General features: G+C 44.0%; 1 protein-coding gene across 5 annotated transcripts in view; it reads right to left on the bottom strand.

The window, feature by feature from the left end:
- Nucleotides 1-15,508, bottom strand: part of LOC135234617 (TOX high mobility group box family member 2-like) — a 131,927-nt gene extending 116,419 nt beyond the window's left edge. The window contains exon 1 of one of the 5 annotated variants that reach the window (XM_064299411.1): nucleotides 14,915-15,508. In XM_064299411.1, the coding sequence (XP_064155481.1) occupies nucleotides 14,915-15,019 (105 nt within the window). In that variant the 5' untranslated portion in view covers nucleotides 15,020-15,508. The other 4 variants (XM_064299414.1, XM_064299413.1, XM_064299415.1 and 1 more) reach the window with 4 other exon arrangements.
- Nucleotides 15,509-16,039: the final 531 nt, after the last annotated feature.

Genomic DNA, 16,039 nt, shown 5'->3' with positions numbered 1-16,039 from the left:
AGCGCCTGCTTATCGCACAATGCCCCCGTTGTGCGGTGGCCACGCACCCGTCCCCAGCCCCCCCGGCCGCTGAAGAGAGGGCAAACGGGTAAAAAGCGCCCAGCTGCTGAGTTTTGCTGATTTTTTTACTCTTTTTTTTTTGGGAAAGGGGGAAAGGGGAGGGGAGACCAGCCCACCAGCCTCTTGCGCGCGTTTGGATGTCGGCCATGTTATGAATGTAAACAGCGGTTTTTCTTAAGCCGCAGCCCCCCGTCAGAACGCGCGCGGCGGCTAGGCTCCTTCCAGGGGAGTTTGGAGGTTTAAAAATGGCCCCCCGGAATTGGGCTGGTCGTGTGCACGGCTGATAAATCACTCAGTGCTTCTTGAGCAGTAAAGCTTTGGAGCGATAAAGTCACACTGCCATGCACTGCTGAATCACTAGGGCATGTAAAGTCACACTGCTGTAGACTACTGAATCACTTGGAGCTGTAAAGTCACACTGCTGTAGACTACTGAATCACTAGGAGCTGTAAAGTCACACTGCTGTAGACTATTGAATCACTAGGGGCTGTAAACTCATACCGCTGTAGACTACTGAATCACTAGACTGTAAGCACACGCTTACAACGAATCACTAGGACTTGTCACACGCTATCTACTGAATCACTAGGGCTGTAAAGTCACACTGCTGTAGACTATTGAATCACTAGGGGCTGTAAAGTCACACCGCTGTAGACTACTGAATCACTAGGAACTGTAAAGTCACACCGCTATACACTACTGAATCACTAGGAACTGTAAAGTCACACCGCTATACACTACTGAATCACTAGGGGCTGTAAAGTCACACTGCTGTAGACTATTGAATCACTAGGGGCTGTAAAGTCCCACTGCTGTAGACTATTGAATCACTAGGAACTGTAAAGTCACAACGCTGTAGACTACTACATCACTAGGGGCTGTAAAGTCACACCGCTATACACTACTGAATCACTAGGGGCTGTAAAGTCCCACTGCTGTAGACTATTGAATCACTAGGAACTGTAAAGTCACAACGCTGTAGACTACTACATCACTAGGGGCTATAAAGTCACAACGCTGTAGACTACTACATCACTAGGGGCTGTAAAGTCACAACGCTGTACACTGCTGTATCACTAGAAACTACTGCTTGTATAGACAGTATATTTAATAATATGTGTGCACATGCTATTGCTTCAAAGCTGGCTGAAATTCTTGCAGGACAACTTTCAAATAATTATGAAATGAACTTGGGCATTGGTGCTCCACTCTTCCTGAAGTCATTTCAAAGATATAAAGGAATCCTTTAAAAAGTTCTCTCTCTCTCTCTCTCTCTCGAAGATACGACATACAGCTTCAACAAGAGACAAGATGGCTTGTCTCGCTGAAATTTGTCGATTTGTCTTGTTTAAATTCTTTTCCATAAATGAGGGCTGAAAAACAGGAAGGGTAGAGTAAAAGAGCAGTTAAATTCAGTTTGGGTTAGGGCAGGCCTTGTGGTCTGATTTCAGAGATCAGGCAACGCGTGTTGATGTGCACTTGGGAGGGGAGAGAACGGCTTCACAGGGCTGAACCTGTGTGAAAAGTCGCAAGCCACAGGTCAAACCGCTGACACTCTACTGCCAAATAACTTGTTTGCACCATTGTCTTTGCCTGGTATGTGTCCATGCTAGGCCAGTTCCAAATGAAATTAGGTCCTTGACTTTAGCATTGATAAGTCTCACTTATTTAATACATGTCCAAAGAAGCATTGATCACATCCTTTTATGTGCTGTTTACAGTCTGATCTAATTCACGGCTGGATATAACAGATATTGTCATAAACTAAAAAATATCATCTAATTCACTTTGGAAACACCATACTTAGCAGGCAGAACCACAATCCCAATACCATACAGTATTACCCTATTTTAAATACATGTGTTATTACTATGAATTGCAGTTTACAGTCATTTATTAGACTGAAAATGAGTTATCTACTAGGAGCTGCTGGGTGGCACACCCTGCTAAAGCAGTGTTCCAATGGTCCACATGGTTCGGAATTATTATTATTATTTATTTTATTTTTTTAAAATCCTAAACCCATCCTTTAAGTCAACCCCACACCTAACCTTTATACTCGCTGTAATTATAGAAGTAGTTTAATTTGTAGTCAGAGGTCAATTAGTGCAGATCAATCATGGCAGCTCATTATCATAAAGTCTGACCCAGGAAATATGGGCCATATTGCTTCCAGGCATGACAGTAGGAAATGATGCTACTGCTAAGCCAAAGCTTGTTATTCCTGTTGTTGCTATGCATGGCGGTGGTATCGTGAAGGTAAAAAAAAAATAAAAAAACAAGATTTTTCTTTTTTTCAACAGAGGCAGATGGTTAATAATATGCTAATTCCTGGCAATTTAAGATTTTAACTTCTTGGTGCTCGAAACTATTAACAAATACAATCAACACTTAGCGCAATACCCACTGGCGACATCCGCAGCAGGTGTTGGCTGCTCCTGTGAAATCATTTTTTTTCCTTCTGCTTTCTTTCTATTTTTCTTTCTTTGCTGAGGGTTATATCAGAGCCCTAGCAATACTCCCACCCCCCATCTCCCACCCCCCCCCCCCCACCCCCAGGAATCCCATTTGTATTTACCGCAAGCCTTCCTGGAATAGTCTCCCACTCCTAATTATGCCTGCACCCATTCAAAGCACAGTCCCATTCCCCACAACATGCTCACACAGACAGCTCTCCCTCTGCCAGTCACACTAATTAGTGCTCTCTCTTTTCTCTCTCTTTCCTCTTTCTCTTTCTCTTGCTCCCTCCTTCCTCTCTCCCTCTTTTTTCTCTGTCTCTCTCTTCCCCCCTCTCTGCCTCTTTCTACTCACTATTTCTCACCCTCTCTCTTTCTCTCTCTCTCTACACTGCTGTCAGAAAGTGAATGCAGTCCTCACATTTTGAATTGTATATTTTAAAAAGCTCTCTCCTCATTTCTTTCTCTCTGGCCCATCTCTGTTCCTCCTCGCTCTCCTCTCTCAGTCTCTCACTCCCCTGCTCTCCTTCCTCCCTTTCATTTCTTTCTTATCATCTCTATTTTCCCTCACAAATTCAAATATAAATTCAAATATCCTTTATTTGCATGCGTGAATGTACTAAAACACAGAGAAATTAATAACAAACCCCCACAGAAAGAAAAACACAAAACACCCTCTTTGTTCTCTCCTCCTTTTACCCCCACTCACACTCTTCCACCTTATCCCCCTCTCCCCCCTTTTCTCTCTCGCTCTCTGATAGATTTTATGGCTCAGAACCCCACCTCTCCCATCCTCTCTCATAGTAACAGTTCTTGCACTTCAGTGCAATGGATGAAGCCTTTCCCCCAGCATAATTCCATGCAATTCCATTCCAGCCTCCCCAATATGCCATGTTCCGAACTTTTTCATCCTTCAAATGCAGGCTTGGGGGGTGGGGTGGGGGGGGGGGGGGTGATGCATGCACACACAGGGAACACCTCTGAGAGGAGAGAGGAAATATGGAAATGTTTTTTTTTTTTCATCTCTTATCCCAACCAATTGCAGCTCCGACAGTTTGACCTTGCCCCCTTCCCCAGAGAGACCATGGCCTGGATTCAATCAACATTTCTCCGGGATTCAATCAACATTTCTCCAGGATTCAATCAACACTTCTCCGGGATTCAATCAACATTTCTCTGGGATTCAATCAACATTTTCCCCTGGATTCATTCAAATGTCATCCTTAGCCGCACTATTAAAGGAACGTGTTTTTTGTTTTTTCCATCACTGACACAATTTAAATAAACCAACTACTACAATTAACACACCAAATTTCTCGCCCAGAAAAATACTTTTTAATATAATTTATGTTTTTCATTTAATTTTAAGTCAATGTTAAGGGCAAAGGTTGATTGATCTTTGATATGTGGTACATCTCTGTTGATAACATTGAAAGAAATTCATTCTGATCTTGAAATGCATTCCAACACACAGTGGAATCTGATATTTCAGCAGTGGAACCTGAGATTTCAGCAAAGGAATCTGAGATTCCAGCAATCGGGAGATTCACAGACACATCAATGAAACAGCAAGTGTTTTCCCAGTAAATGTGGAGATGTATCTAGCACCACATGTCAGAGGAGTTGGACTGGGGGTAAAAAATGACACATGCTAGTAGTTTTATATTTTTATTGACTACAGAGTACACTCAAACTTATGTGTTACGAATCTGTAACTTCCACGCATGGAAATGTTTTTGTTTTTTTACATAACCCGAGCCATTAATTTATACTCACTATCAGATATCGTACATATATTTATGTAGCTTCCTTTTCTCCAGGCTTATAAAAGTGATTTTACACCTCGTGGGGATGGCTACTGTAAATAATGGCTAAATAAATAAACAAATAAATAATCATGAATAATCTTTCAAAATATAGTAACTGCTGAAATGATTACATTGAAATCCTGGCTTCATATTAAGTGGTTGGCCTTTTCAATTAATACATTAATGCAGCTTTTTTTTGGCTGTAATGGATATTGCAGCAGTAGTTGACAGCAGATGGTTGGCAGAGGCCTGGGAAAACAAGCCAATCAGTGAATGAACGCAAACACAATGGCTCAGTATATGGGCACCTCGTTTCAGACTAGGCTCATTGTGAAAACAAATTCAACGCGGTGGTTGAATCTAGCAATATATGATTTTTATATGCACACACACACACACACACACACACAGACACACACACACACACGCAAGTCTATGCAGCTCAGTGCAGCTGTAATTACATGGCATGCAGATGTTCAGTCCTACTCCCAGTGTATTTCTCCAGCTCGCAATGCAAACAGCATGTGTTGCGCAGGGGTCTTGTGAAGTAACCAGGCAGCGAATGAACTGAAGCCGATTTAATGAGACCCCACATTGGACTCCATTCATCCGTGTCGCCAAGGTTGTCCTTAGAAATAGTCTGTGGCCTGCCTGCAGTTCTGCATCTCGGTTCTGCTCAAAAGCGAACGCCCGCAGGGTTTTATGTGTGAGTACAGTGAGGTACCTAAAAAAACTTGAGAATTCATCATCGCAGCTAATGAGAGGTGATACATTGTGTGTTTTTTTAGCAGTGACGGACAGTACGAGGTGCAAACCGTGTACACTGTCTTCTGAGCCACATCAGTGAACCACAGAAATAACTGCCATTTATCTCATTTAAAGCTCCAGCCTGCTTCTCTGGCCGGTTGCCATCACTACTTCAGGCACAGTGAGAAACTCGACTAATATCAGCACTTTATTAGCAGCATATCAGCACATCTCTCAAATTCAGCTTTCTGAGCAACATTTGAGTGAAATGACCCAGGTAGCACAGTTTGGTCAGCAGGGCACTCTCAAGAAAGACCCTCCCCGTCCGGTCGAACTGGGCACCTTCCGCCCGTTTGCACAGCTGGTGCAGCAGTCCATCTGCCCCAGCTGTGTATGTGTTGCTGTGTCTGCCTCAGCTGTGTATGTGTTGCTGTGTCTGCCTCAACTGTGTATGTGTTGCTGTGTCTGCCTCAGCTGTGTAAGTGTTGCTGTGTCTGCCTCAGCTGTGTAAGTGTTGCTGTGTCTACCTCAGCTGTGTATGTGTTGCTGTGTTTAAAACACATACACAGTACTACCCTCAGTGTTAATTTAACTCTTGAAGAATTTATATAGGTTCAACAGGGATAAAACGTACTCTATTAAGAGTAAAATCTACTCTGTCAAACTTAAGCACTGATTTAAATGCTGAGTAGTTTATTGTGTGGGGGACATGAAGTTAAGACCGACAAAAACAAATACATACGCCAGTGATACTATGTGTAAGGAGTTCCATAAAATCTTTACAAGTTTCAATCTTTATTAGCATAGGCTAACTGCCTTTTCCCTGCTTTTCCTCCCCAGAAACGACCCTTTCCCGCACTGCTACGCTCGGTCCCCCATTGGTTTCCAGAGAGTGCAGCGATAGCTCTCCTGGGATTTCACAGTCAGCGGAACGTGTGATTGGCCGTGGTTGAGACGAGCACGCTCCGCCAGCCCCCCCGGGCCCACAATTTACACTTAATTACCATCCACCCCAAACCCGCCACAGCCGCGGTGCGCTCCACAGCCCTGGCGTGCTTCACAGCCCTGGGTCACCACTCCAAAACAAATGTGCGCACAGGCCACGTGCTAAACCTGATTCATTTCACTCTCATAAAGTACGTCTAATCCTGTTCATACTCCGACGAAAACAGTTAGTTTAATTACTGTAACACTAAACATTTCATTGTTTACACGCACGGCCTTAAAAATCATCACATCCACGTTAAACCTAACATCGTTTCAAGACCCCTTTTTTATTCCTGCGTTATCGTAACGATGGATCCGTATTCGGCGCGTAAGCTGGTTTTATCGTTTCAGGGCCGCGGGTAAAGGCGTACTGTGAGAGCATGCCGGCTGTGTTTAGCTCAGCGGGGGAGCACGGCGGCGCTGATTTGGCCCGAGGAGAAGGCTGGCTCCGCTCCGTGCGCCGCTCTCTGCGGAATCGATGCTGGAAATCGCGCGTCCGACCGCGGACCGCGCTAAACTAGGGGCGGGCAATTCCAGTCCTGGAGGGCCGGCGTGCGCGCAGGTTCTTATTTCCGCCAATTAAGCTGGCTAAATAAGCTAATCTGCTCTACGCACCAACACCGGTTCACTCGTATTTCAGGTCACAGTAAAACGTTTCATACAGGGACACAAGAACTGTTTAGCTGACGTTCATGCACTTATCAAGAGACGTAGCTAAGGTGTCAGATGGCGTAAATGTTAGGGCTAATTAAATCATTGCAGTCGGAGGCCGGCGTGAAAACCAGAAACGGATGCGGCCCTCGTCGTCCACCTCTGTGTTAAACCGTGCTTTACGGGATCTGGACTCAAGTGATGCAGCTCGATCACCGGGCCTTCGGTTACCCGCGTTAGCAGCAGGTTTGCATGAGCTCATCCACCTCCACGCCTTTCAGCTAATGAACTTCCGGGTTCTCTGCAGACACAAAACCGCCACGCCCTTTGCTACACACACCTTGATTTTAATGCGATTTCTACTGCGCACACCACATTTGAGTAATGAGCCGCTCAAACATTGGGAATTATGACTTTTTACCACAGTTCGACCAAAATTATTACCCCTTTACGCTAAGCTCTGTGGTGCAACCGCAGTTGGTTTTCACGCTATACTGAGTGGGACCGTTAATTGAGGTTTTCCATTTCAACTGCCAGAGAAATCATTTCAGCTGCTCTCCCTGCATAAAATGACAAGATGGCAATAAGCAAACAAGATGACCTCACACGCCGAGATTACTTTAGCCTGCAGGAGATCCACTCATGGGTACAGAGAGGGAAAATTCATGCAAATAGCTACCCGGTGTGCACAGACCTGCAGAGTAGAGAGTTACGAATGTGTGCACAATGGCAGATTCATTAGCCAATCACCGATGAGCCCTCGATTGGCTTTATTTCAGAATACTGTAGGGGAAAGTCCCATTTGCGGCGACTGTCTTCAAAAATGAAATGAGCTTTTTCTTCTGTGAAAAGAAAAGGAAGGAAGCTGGCCTCCTGAAAAAAAAAACATGGCGCTTGAGGAAATGTTTTACTTTGTGCAATGCACATTGTGGTCAGGCCGAGACATGTGCTTGTGTCGTTGGCCTTCCATTAAGGTATATTTTTAGGGCTTTTTCTGCTTCACTGGACGGGACAGTGTAGAGAGACAGGAAGAACGCAGTGCAGGGAGAGAGGGAGAGAATCATGAAAGGCCGCACGGCCAGATTCAAACCGCTGTCGTCACGGCGATGACCATGTGGACAGTGCTTTACAGGCTGCACCACAAGAAACCCCTCACTGGCCTTCCCTCACTCATTGGATAGTAAGACATTCGCATTACAGTGCTTCGGTTTGTCTGGTAGTCATACTCGTTTAAGGTAGGGAGGGTTCTCTCCTGTTTTATCTGACCCACCAGTCTGCTATTAACCTAGTCTGCCTCTTCTAGGTGTTCTGCACAGCATTTATGTCGATTACAAGTCCGGACATTTGTTTTTTCACGGCTTATTTAGCCATGACTGTGAAAGGAAAAAAGTATCACATCCCCCGCTCTTTGTGAGGTGTGTGATTTATGCAGAGAGCCAGTAAACAGGACCAGACGACTCCAGACACGACCCAGGCCCATGGACCACACACACACACACACACACACACACACACCTATGTACACACACACACACGCATGCACGCACAAATATGCACACGTACACACACACTCACACGCACACACACACACAACACACACACACGCAGACAGAACCAAATCTTTTCCAAAAACAGAGCCACACTTTTGCCGCCATAAAATGGCCGCCTTTCTCCATTCGCTCCGTCCCCTTGGCGGCACGTGAAAAGACACCGGGTCCGGGTCAGGTTCAGTTCCACGACGTTCTGCATTCAACGCCTGTACCGTTTCACGCTGCCGAGCGTTAGTCTCATATTTACAGACGGGCTCGTTTGTCTGCGTGTTTATTCGCTTAGCGGACACTCTCGCTCAGAGTGACTCATCACACACAGTGTCACTGCACTGATAGGCAGGATATTTCACAAAAAAATGAATCTATTTCTGGTCATTTTTATGCACCAAGGGTGCTACCGAAAAATTACACTGGGATTTGAACCCGCAGCCTTCAAGGTTGTAAGCGCATTGACCGAACAGCTCCGTGATGCGAATCAAGCGAGGAACACTCCTGCTTGCGTGGGTCCAGGTGCTGCAGGCCTCGTATGAATAATCGATGGCGGCGAATGACTTCCGGGTGCTTCCGCAGAACTGGAGGCGCTGGCGTACGCGGCGTTTTCATCGGGAAGGCACGGCACGCGAGGCGCGACGCGGTGCGGCGCGGCGGGAAGGAGGAGCGGGCCCATCGGCGCCGCCCTAAAGGCCGGGCCCTTTGTTGCCACCCTGATTAGTGTAATCCAATTAGCCCCCGAGGGGGGAAGCCGGCACAGCCGTTTAAAAAGAGGCCCCGTGCGCACCGTCCGGTCTGCCGGGTCAGCACCGCCTGTCAAAACACGGCAAAAAACGGCCGCACGTGTGCGTGTGTGTGTGCGTGTGTGTGTGTGTGTGTGTGCGCGTGCGCGCGCGTGTGTGTGTGTGTGAGTGTGTGCGTGTGTGTGTGTGTGTGTGTGTGTGTGTGTGCGTGTGTGTGTGTGTGTGCGTGTGTGGAAATCTTTCACAGGGTTGATAAACTCGTCTCACACCTCACATTTTTACCATCTGAGAATACGGGAGGGGTTTAAAGGAGGATTTAAACTGTTCATTTATCCCAGCGCCAACCTTATTGAAGCTTGACTTATTTCTTATGTTGCCGGAAGACAATCTGAATTTGACAGTGCCCAGGGCGTTGGCACTAGCTACGCATTCAGCAAATATATCACTCTTGCCAAAAACAGGCATTTAATAAGAAATGGCCTTCAGCGTGGCTGCAAGAAGAGGCCGCACTTTTGAACAAGCAGTACGTTCACTCTAGGCTTCTGGGAGATTAGGCCAAAACGCCCCCCTGTGTGAAAACCCCATGTGCTCAGTGGAGTTCCACACTGTTAGTTACCACTATGGGAACTGTGACTCCCCGCAGCAGATCCCCGCAGTTCATTATATCTTTCTGTAGTGGTACCAACACCCTTGGCAGTAGCTACTACCCTTGCCAAACATGAATTGAAAAGAACCAAAGGACTGCGGTGGGTATATTTTTAAACAAGGCCGCATCCTTCTCACTTTAAAGGAGTCTGAGCCAAGTCTTCGTTCTTAGGAGCTTAGCAATCGACTCCCAGCTGAATGATTACATTTAATTAATCTTCAGTTGCATTCCTAATTTGACAGTGATTTTAAGATGTTTTTTTTATTTTTTTAAATGCCATCTCAAAACACCTTGTTAACACGAACCCCAATGATCCTGATGTCCCGATCGCTCATTTGCATCCCTATGAAGGCCGATATGATTTAATGACTCCTCTCAAGACCCGTCCGGAACGTTCGCCGTCGTCTGATGAATAATTCTGTAATGTCTTCTTTAAAAAAAAAAAAAAGAAAGAAAAAACTAGAAAAGATTCACGGGGCTCAGCACTGAAAGTCTCATTAAAATTTATGGCCGAGTTCTCCACATGTGAGGCGTCGGCTCTCTTCCTAGGAAACTGTTAGGTTGGCCTCCGGAGCCACAGAGCCAAGTCCGTGCGTCAGGGGTTCCTAAAATCGTCCTAATTAACTGTAAATTTCAGCGCGGATCGTGCGGACGATTCGCCACCTGTTTCGCAGTCCGATTAATTCCCCGTAAACGCCGGTCCGGGTTTTGGCTGATCTCCTCTTTAGATCCTCTTTTTCCGCTCGCCCCGGCGCGGCACCCTCGCGTTCCCAGGCGTCGGCCTATACCGCGACGCGACGCGACGGCGGCGTCGCCTCGTTGTGAGGCGGATCCCGAACGCGGCGGCGTCCCGAAATCTTCGGCGGCCTTGCCGTGAGGGCCAGCGAACGTGTTAGCGGGACGTTGCGGCTGTTGGAACGTTAAACTGTAATCGAATTCTGCCCTCCTCAGAATCAACCTTTATCATACTTTTTTATTTTAGCAGACATTTGTGAAAGCACCTCAGACAATCAACTCAGGTCTATCATTCCACATCAAAAACTTCCCACATATGTACTCCGTGAGATTTCATACTTAACATGTTACTGTGTGAGTAATTGGAAATGTGCACCTTGAAAAAAGGGTTCTGTTGTCTTTCATAGACAGCTAAACATATGCAGTGTACAATCAACTCTGATAAAGTGGTTCTAACAGTGAAAGAAACCTACATTGTCCATACTACATGCAAATGAATTCAATTAACACTACTGGTGCTGATTTGACAGGGTTAGTGTTGATTTAACACTAGGAACCTTGCTGTGTACAGTACAGTGATCACACACCAGGCATTTCGCCCACATTTCAGTGCATCTTGACCCATCCACCAGTGTGATGTACCCCAAGATTTTTGAAGGTAAAGACACTGAAACCACACACAGCAGGTGCAACACAGGACAGCGCCCCCCGCTGGTTTACGCTCATAACATGCCATCGAAAAGTCACTGTGACAAGGCCGGAAATGCGTAAATACAAGTGTTGTTTCTGCCAAGAGCCCTGAAGCTTCCTGAGGTGATGTGCAGTTCAGCTTCCCCATTATCAATGCAACTAACTTCGCTGGGGTCGTGGAAACTAAAACCACTGTGCACTGTGCGTGTCACTTAGTACTTGTTCAGCAGAACTAATTACTCCACATCTTTGTTTCGGCACTGACTTGACAGTGTCTTTGTTAGTAAAGAGTGCATGAGGGTGAGGGGGGGCTGAATCACTGATGGATCAAGCTCCTGAGGCGTTGTATGTCATTTATGTCAATTACCACCATATTCCGCAGACGAAGGCAGGAAACTAGACAGAAATATAAATAAACAAAATTTGTCATAGCAGCACGTACTGCTGTCAGTCCTTAGAAAGGGCTCTTCATGAGCACAGTATCCAAACTGAACCCAACATTTCTTTAAAGTGACTATTTTAAACAGAGAGGAGATGGTGGGATTGTGTGTGTGTGTGTGTGTGTGTGTGTCCCAAAGATACATTAATTAAACATTTGTCCCAAACATTGATATATATATATGTACAGTGAGCTCCATAATATTTTGGACAAAGTCATTTTTATTGGCTCTGTACTCCACCATTTTAGATTTATAATCAAACAATTCACATGTGGTTAAAGTGCAGATTCTCCGCTTTTATTAAAGGGTATTTTTATATGTTTTGGCTTCACCATATAGAAATTACATGACTTTTTAAACATAGTCACCCCATTTCAATGGACCATAATGTTTGTGACAAATGGCTGGACAGGTGTTTCTGATTACTTAGGTGTGTTTACTTGCTTCCTTTGTGCAGGTATAAGAGAGCTTTCAGTATCTAGTCTCGACTCTAGGCTTTCGGTTGCTTTGAGTCTCTTATTTGCATTTCTCAACATAATGACTAGAGCTGTGCCAATGAAAGAGAGGAAGACATTATGAGGCTGAGAAATAAGAAAAAAACGGTCAGTGACATAGGCCAAACCTTAGGATTACCAAGATCAACTGTTTGGAACATCATTAAGAAGAAAGAAAGTACTGGTGTGCTCAGTAATTGCAAAGGGCCTGGTAGGCCAAGGAAGACTACAGTTGCTCTACAGTTATTGACCAAAGAATTATCACCATAATGAAGAAAAAACCCCAAGCATCTGTCCGACAGATCATAAACAGTCTTTAGACAGGCGTCAGTGACTACTGTCCACAAAAGACTTCACAAACGGAACATTTCACACAAAGAAATCTTTTTTTTCCCCCTAAAATTATTAATTACTAATGACTGTCATGGAATGTCAGTTAAGAATAGTGGAAATTTTCATTTGCACAGAGCAAGGAAACTTCAGTTCACTTTAGTATCTTACTGAAATGTATAGCCAAGCAGATTTGTTTATAGCCTATGTCTAAAAAAATCACTTCAAGTCTGGAGCCCTTTTCTACAGACTCAGTTTAAAATACGACTTTGAATACGACTGTGCCCATTTTTTGAAAAGTTCCAAAAAGTCAACCGTGTTTAACAGCACAAAACACCTGATATCCTGTATAAAACCGTCTCTTGAATGATCAAATAAATAGGATAAAACGGATATTCACATCCACGTCCTAAAACCACGATTTCTCAAAGGCCAATAGCCCACTTATTTTTATTTTATTTTTTATCTTTATCGGGTGTCATCTTTTTCACTGTTCCACGGGAATCTATGCTGGGTAGCCTACACATACTGATAATTTCGGGAACTATTATTTTCGACAATGACAGCATTTTGCAAAAAATATTTCTGGGGATTATCCATTATCTACACACGTTCAATACGTTTAGTTTACTTTCCTTTCTTGAAATCTCATATTTGACACACAGTTTTCCCTAAAACTAAACATACTTTAGACCCCTTCACGTGGATATTGATCTGAGCGGACCGCCTGCAATACCGACTGATGGAATCCAGAATAGCCGCGGCGCATTCTACGCGTAAACGTATAGTGTCCATCATTTGCGCTTTTCAGAACGCTTGCTCAACAATGTCAAAACACTGATTCAGTCTTCGTGCCGTGGGCTTGAAATACTATTTAATATAAGACAGGTGAACGTTATAAGAAAGTTAACTGAAATAGCTTCAATATTCAACGCCGATTTAGCTATCTGCAGCTTCACGATACGTTATTTTGCTATAGCCCAGCATGTCTTTAACAAAGGTCGTCGTTTATTATACGGGAATAAGCCATGGCAACAGTAGAAGACAAGAAAGAATTATTTTACTTACATTTCTGTGTAATGTTGCTCAAAAATACAGCCCTATATATGAAGTAACCCTGTACTTCACCATTCAACCACTCGGTTAGTCCGCAAGTGTAGTAAAAACAAGGTACCGCTGCTAGTGCTATTAGCCAGCTGCGCTGTCGCTCAGGGGGGAAAAGTATCTACGTATAAAGTAAAACCGATTCTTGCCGTCTACAACGCATGATATTACAACATAAACTAAGCGACCATCAGTTAACAATCTGGATTTATTTGGATCTTTGTCAAAACCTGTTATAACCATTCCAGTTTATTATATGCGAGGAAATAACGCGCATCTCATTTAATGTTTTGACACGTTTCCGTTGATTTGATAAACGCGAACCTCTTATATTGCTCAGTAGGACTTCTAAACACATTTTATCCACAGATTATTTTTCCCCCACCATGAAACCTATTCCATGTATGCTCTTGAACATACCCGTTTATGCAAACCGGATTGTTCCGATATAATGACGATCCCTTTCATGCCTTGTAAATGCTTTAAATATTCAAATCACCAGCGACAGCTAACGCACAGTAAGCCTATGCGATATGGTGACCAGGACGCGTGCATGGTTTGGCTCTATAACACAAACATTTTACTGGGGTAGTACATTCGATCTAGCAATATACCATATAAAATGCAGCAGTATGGAAAAGCAACATGGATGCGCTACTGGAAAACAAGTACTGTGCGCCAAACTAGTTTTCTGTTTTCAGACTGTGCTCTGGCTGGCAAGTCATTTTAAGGGATGTTCTCCTGACTTGGCAAATTAGAGATATTATTGCACTAGCTTTCTCTTGGTCTTTCACTTCTTTTTCCAGTATTGTAACTCGCGTCATCGTTGGAGTAAATCAGTAGCTTAAAGTTTAACCAAGAAACAGCCAAGAAAAACCTAGAACATATTATGAAAACAGTCCTTTGTCTTTACAATTTGATATAATTACTGAGTTTAATCATCACAATTTTTTAATGAACAAACAAATGAAACCAGACAAGAGGATAACAGCAATACTTGTCCACCTTTCGAAATTGTGCTAAACTGCAGTCCCATATTCCTGTTTCAGAAACAGTCATTTTAATGTACAAACTATTCTCCCGCTTCAGGACGTTCCACAGTCCCAAATCCTACTAACTTGGACATGGTAACTACTTAAACGAGGCAGTGGTGACCTGTTAGTTGTGCCCTGTCAGTTTTGGATTCCTTCAATAAGATCCCACAAAGTTTAGGAATTTTAAGTCTGTCATATTTGGAGGTAAGCGCGCCTACGATGTGCTCGGTGTAGCCCATACTGGGTTCCGACATGAAGTAAGGAAACAATATCATATTTGGGATAACACTGAAAAAACACAATTGAAACCGCGCACCTCTTATAACAGTTTGTTTAAGCAACTCTTTCGGTACACTAGCACAGCAACAAAATTATATGCGACTTAACGTGGAAACGTGAAACACTCGGACACTCGCACGTGTACAGCACAAACGGTGATGCTAATTACCTTGTTACAGCGGTAATAGTCCAACGAGCTCAGGCAATTTGGATCAGTTTGTAAAGAACACGAACCCACGCTTGAAGGGGGTGCTGGATAAAACCTTACATCCATCTCAGAGTCTGCAAGACTGACGGCATGAAAGCAGGTTCAGTGTCTCTGACTCGCTCTCTCTTTTGTTTAAGCGAACAAAAAAGAAACAGGGAGAGAAAGAAAAAGGGGGTTGAGTCTTGCAGTGCACCCTTTCCTCGCATCCGTTCGCGGTCTAACTTCAGCACCAACTAGCTTTGGTGATGCTCGTCAAGACTCTATTGATATTGTCTTTAGATTAGCTAATTCGTTCATTTAAATAAGGAAAAAAAATATGAAAACTGACAACAACACTTTCCAGAGATGGAAATTTTCGCGATCCTCTTGTAGCAATAAAACTATCACTTTAACGCTTTCCCTATTTTCCTTTCGATTTTATTTCCCCCTGCTGCGGTTACTCTCCCCCCCTTCGTTTTTTTTTTATGCAGGAGTGTTTGCTCGTGCGTTCAGTTCAGAGGAGAGCATAGCTGGACTGTCCCATTCGTGCTAAATGCCATGGGACCTCTACTGATAATAGAGGGAACAGGGGAACTCTGGGGGAGGGGACGTAGGTAGCTGCCTTGGCAACAGTTCTAGTTTCTGTTACTGTGCGTTTGAGATTAGCCGAGGCATGGCGGTATAGCACACAGCCGCGCATCGCGCCAGTTTCAGCCTGACGGATTTAGTACTGCTGTTACTAAAAATGCGAGAAACCTGGGTTGTTCGCCAAAGAAAGCTGCCACTGTCGTGCATATTGTATTTATGGGGGAATTTTAAATGCTGTGACGTATATACACACAATTCATAAAAGCAGAGATAATGTAGTATAGCTTAGTGTATGTAGGCTTTGTCGTGTGAAGACAGTATATGCTTTTTTAATTGTTTTGTGGAATTAAACAAAAAAAAGTCAGTTCAAAAAGTTTGTTCGGTGTGATACAATACAAATAAGACTGCAAGCTTTCTTTTTAAAGGAAACAATTAATGGACAAATTCCTTGATTTACCACGCGTTTCATTAAGAATGTATTTTTTAAACGTTTTTATTAAGACTGACTCCATTTAGCGA

This window comes from Anguilla rostrata, chromosome 11 (genome assembly GCF_018555375.3).
Source record: "Anguilla rostrata isolate EN2019 chromosome 11, ASM1855537v3, whole genome shotgun sequence".
Taxonomy (NCBI): domain Eukaryota; kingdom Metazoa; phylum Chordata; class Actinopteri; order Anguilliformes; family Anguillidae; genus Anguilla; species Anguilla rostrata.
This window is presented reverse-complemented; position numbering and strand designations above follow the sequence as displayed.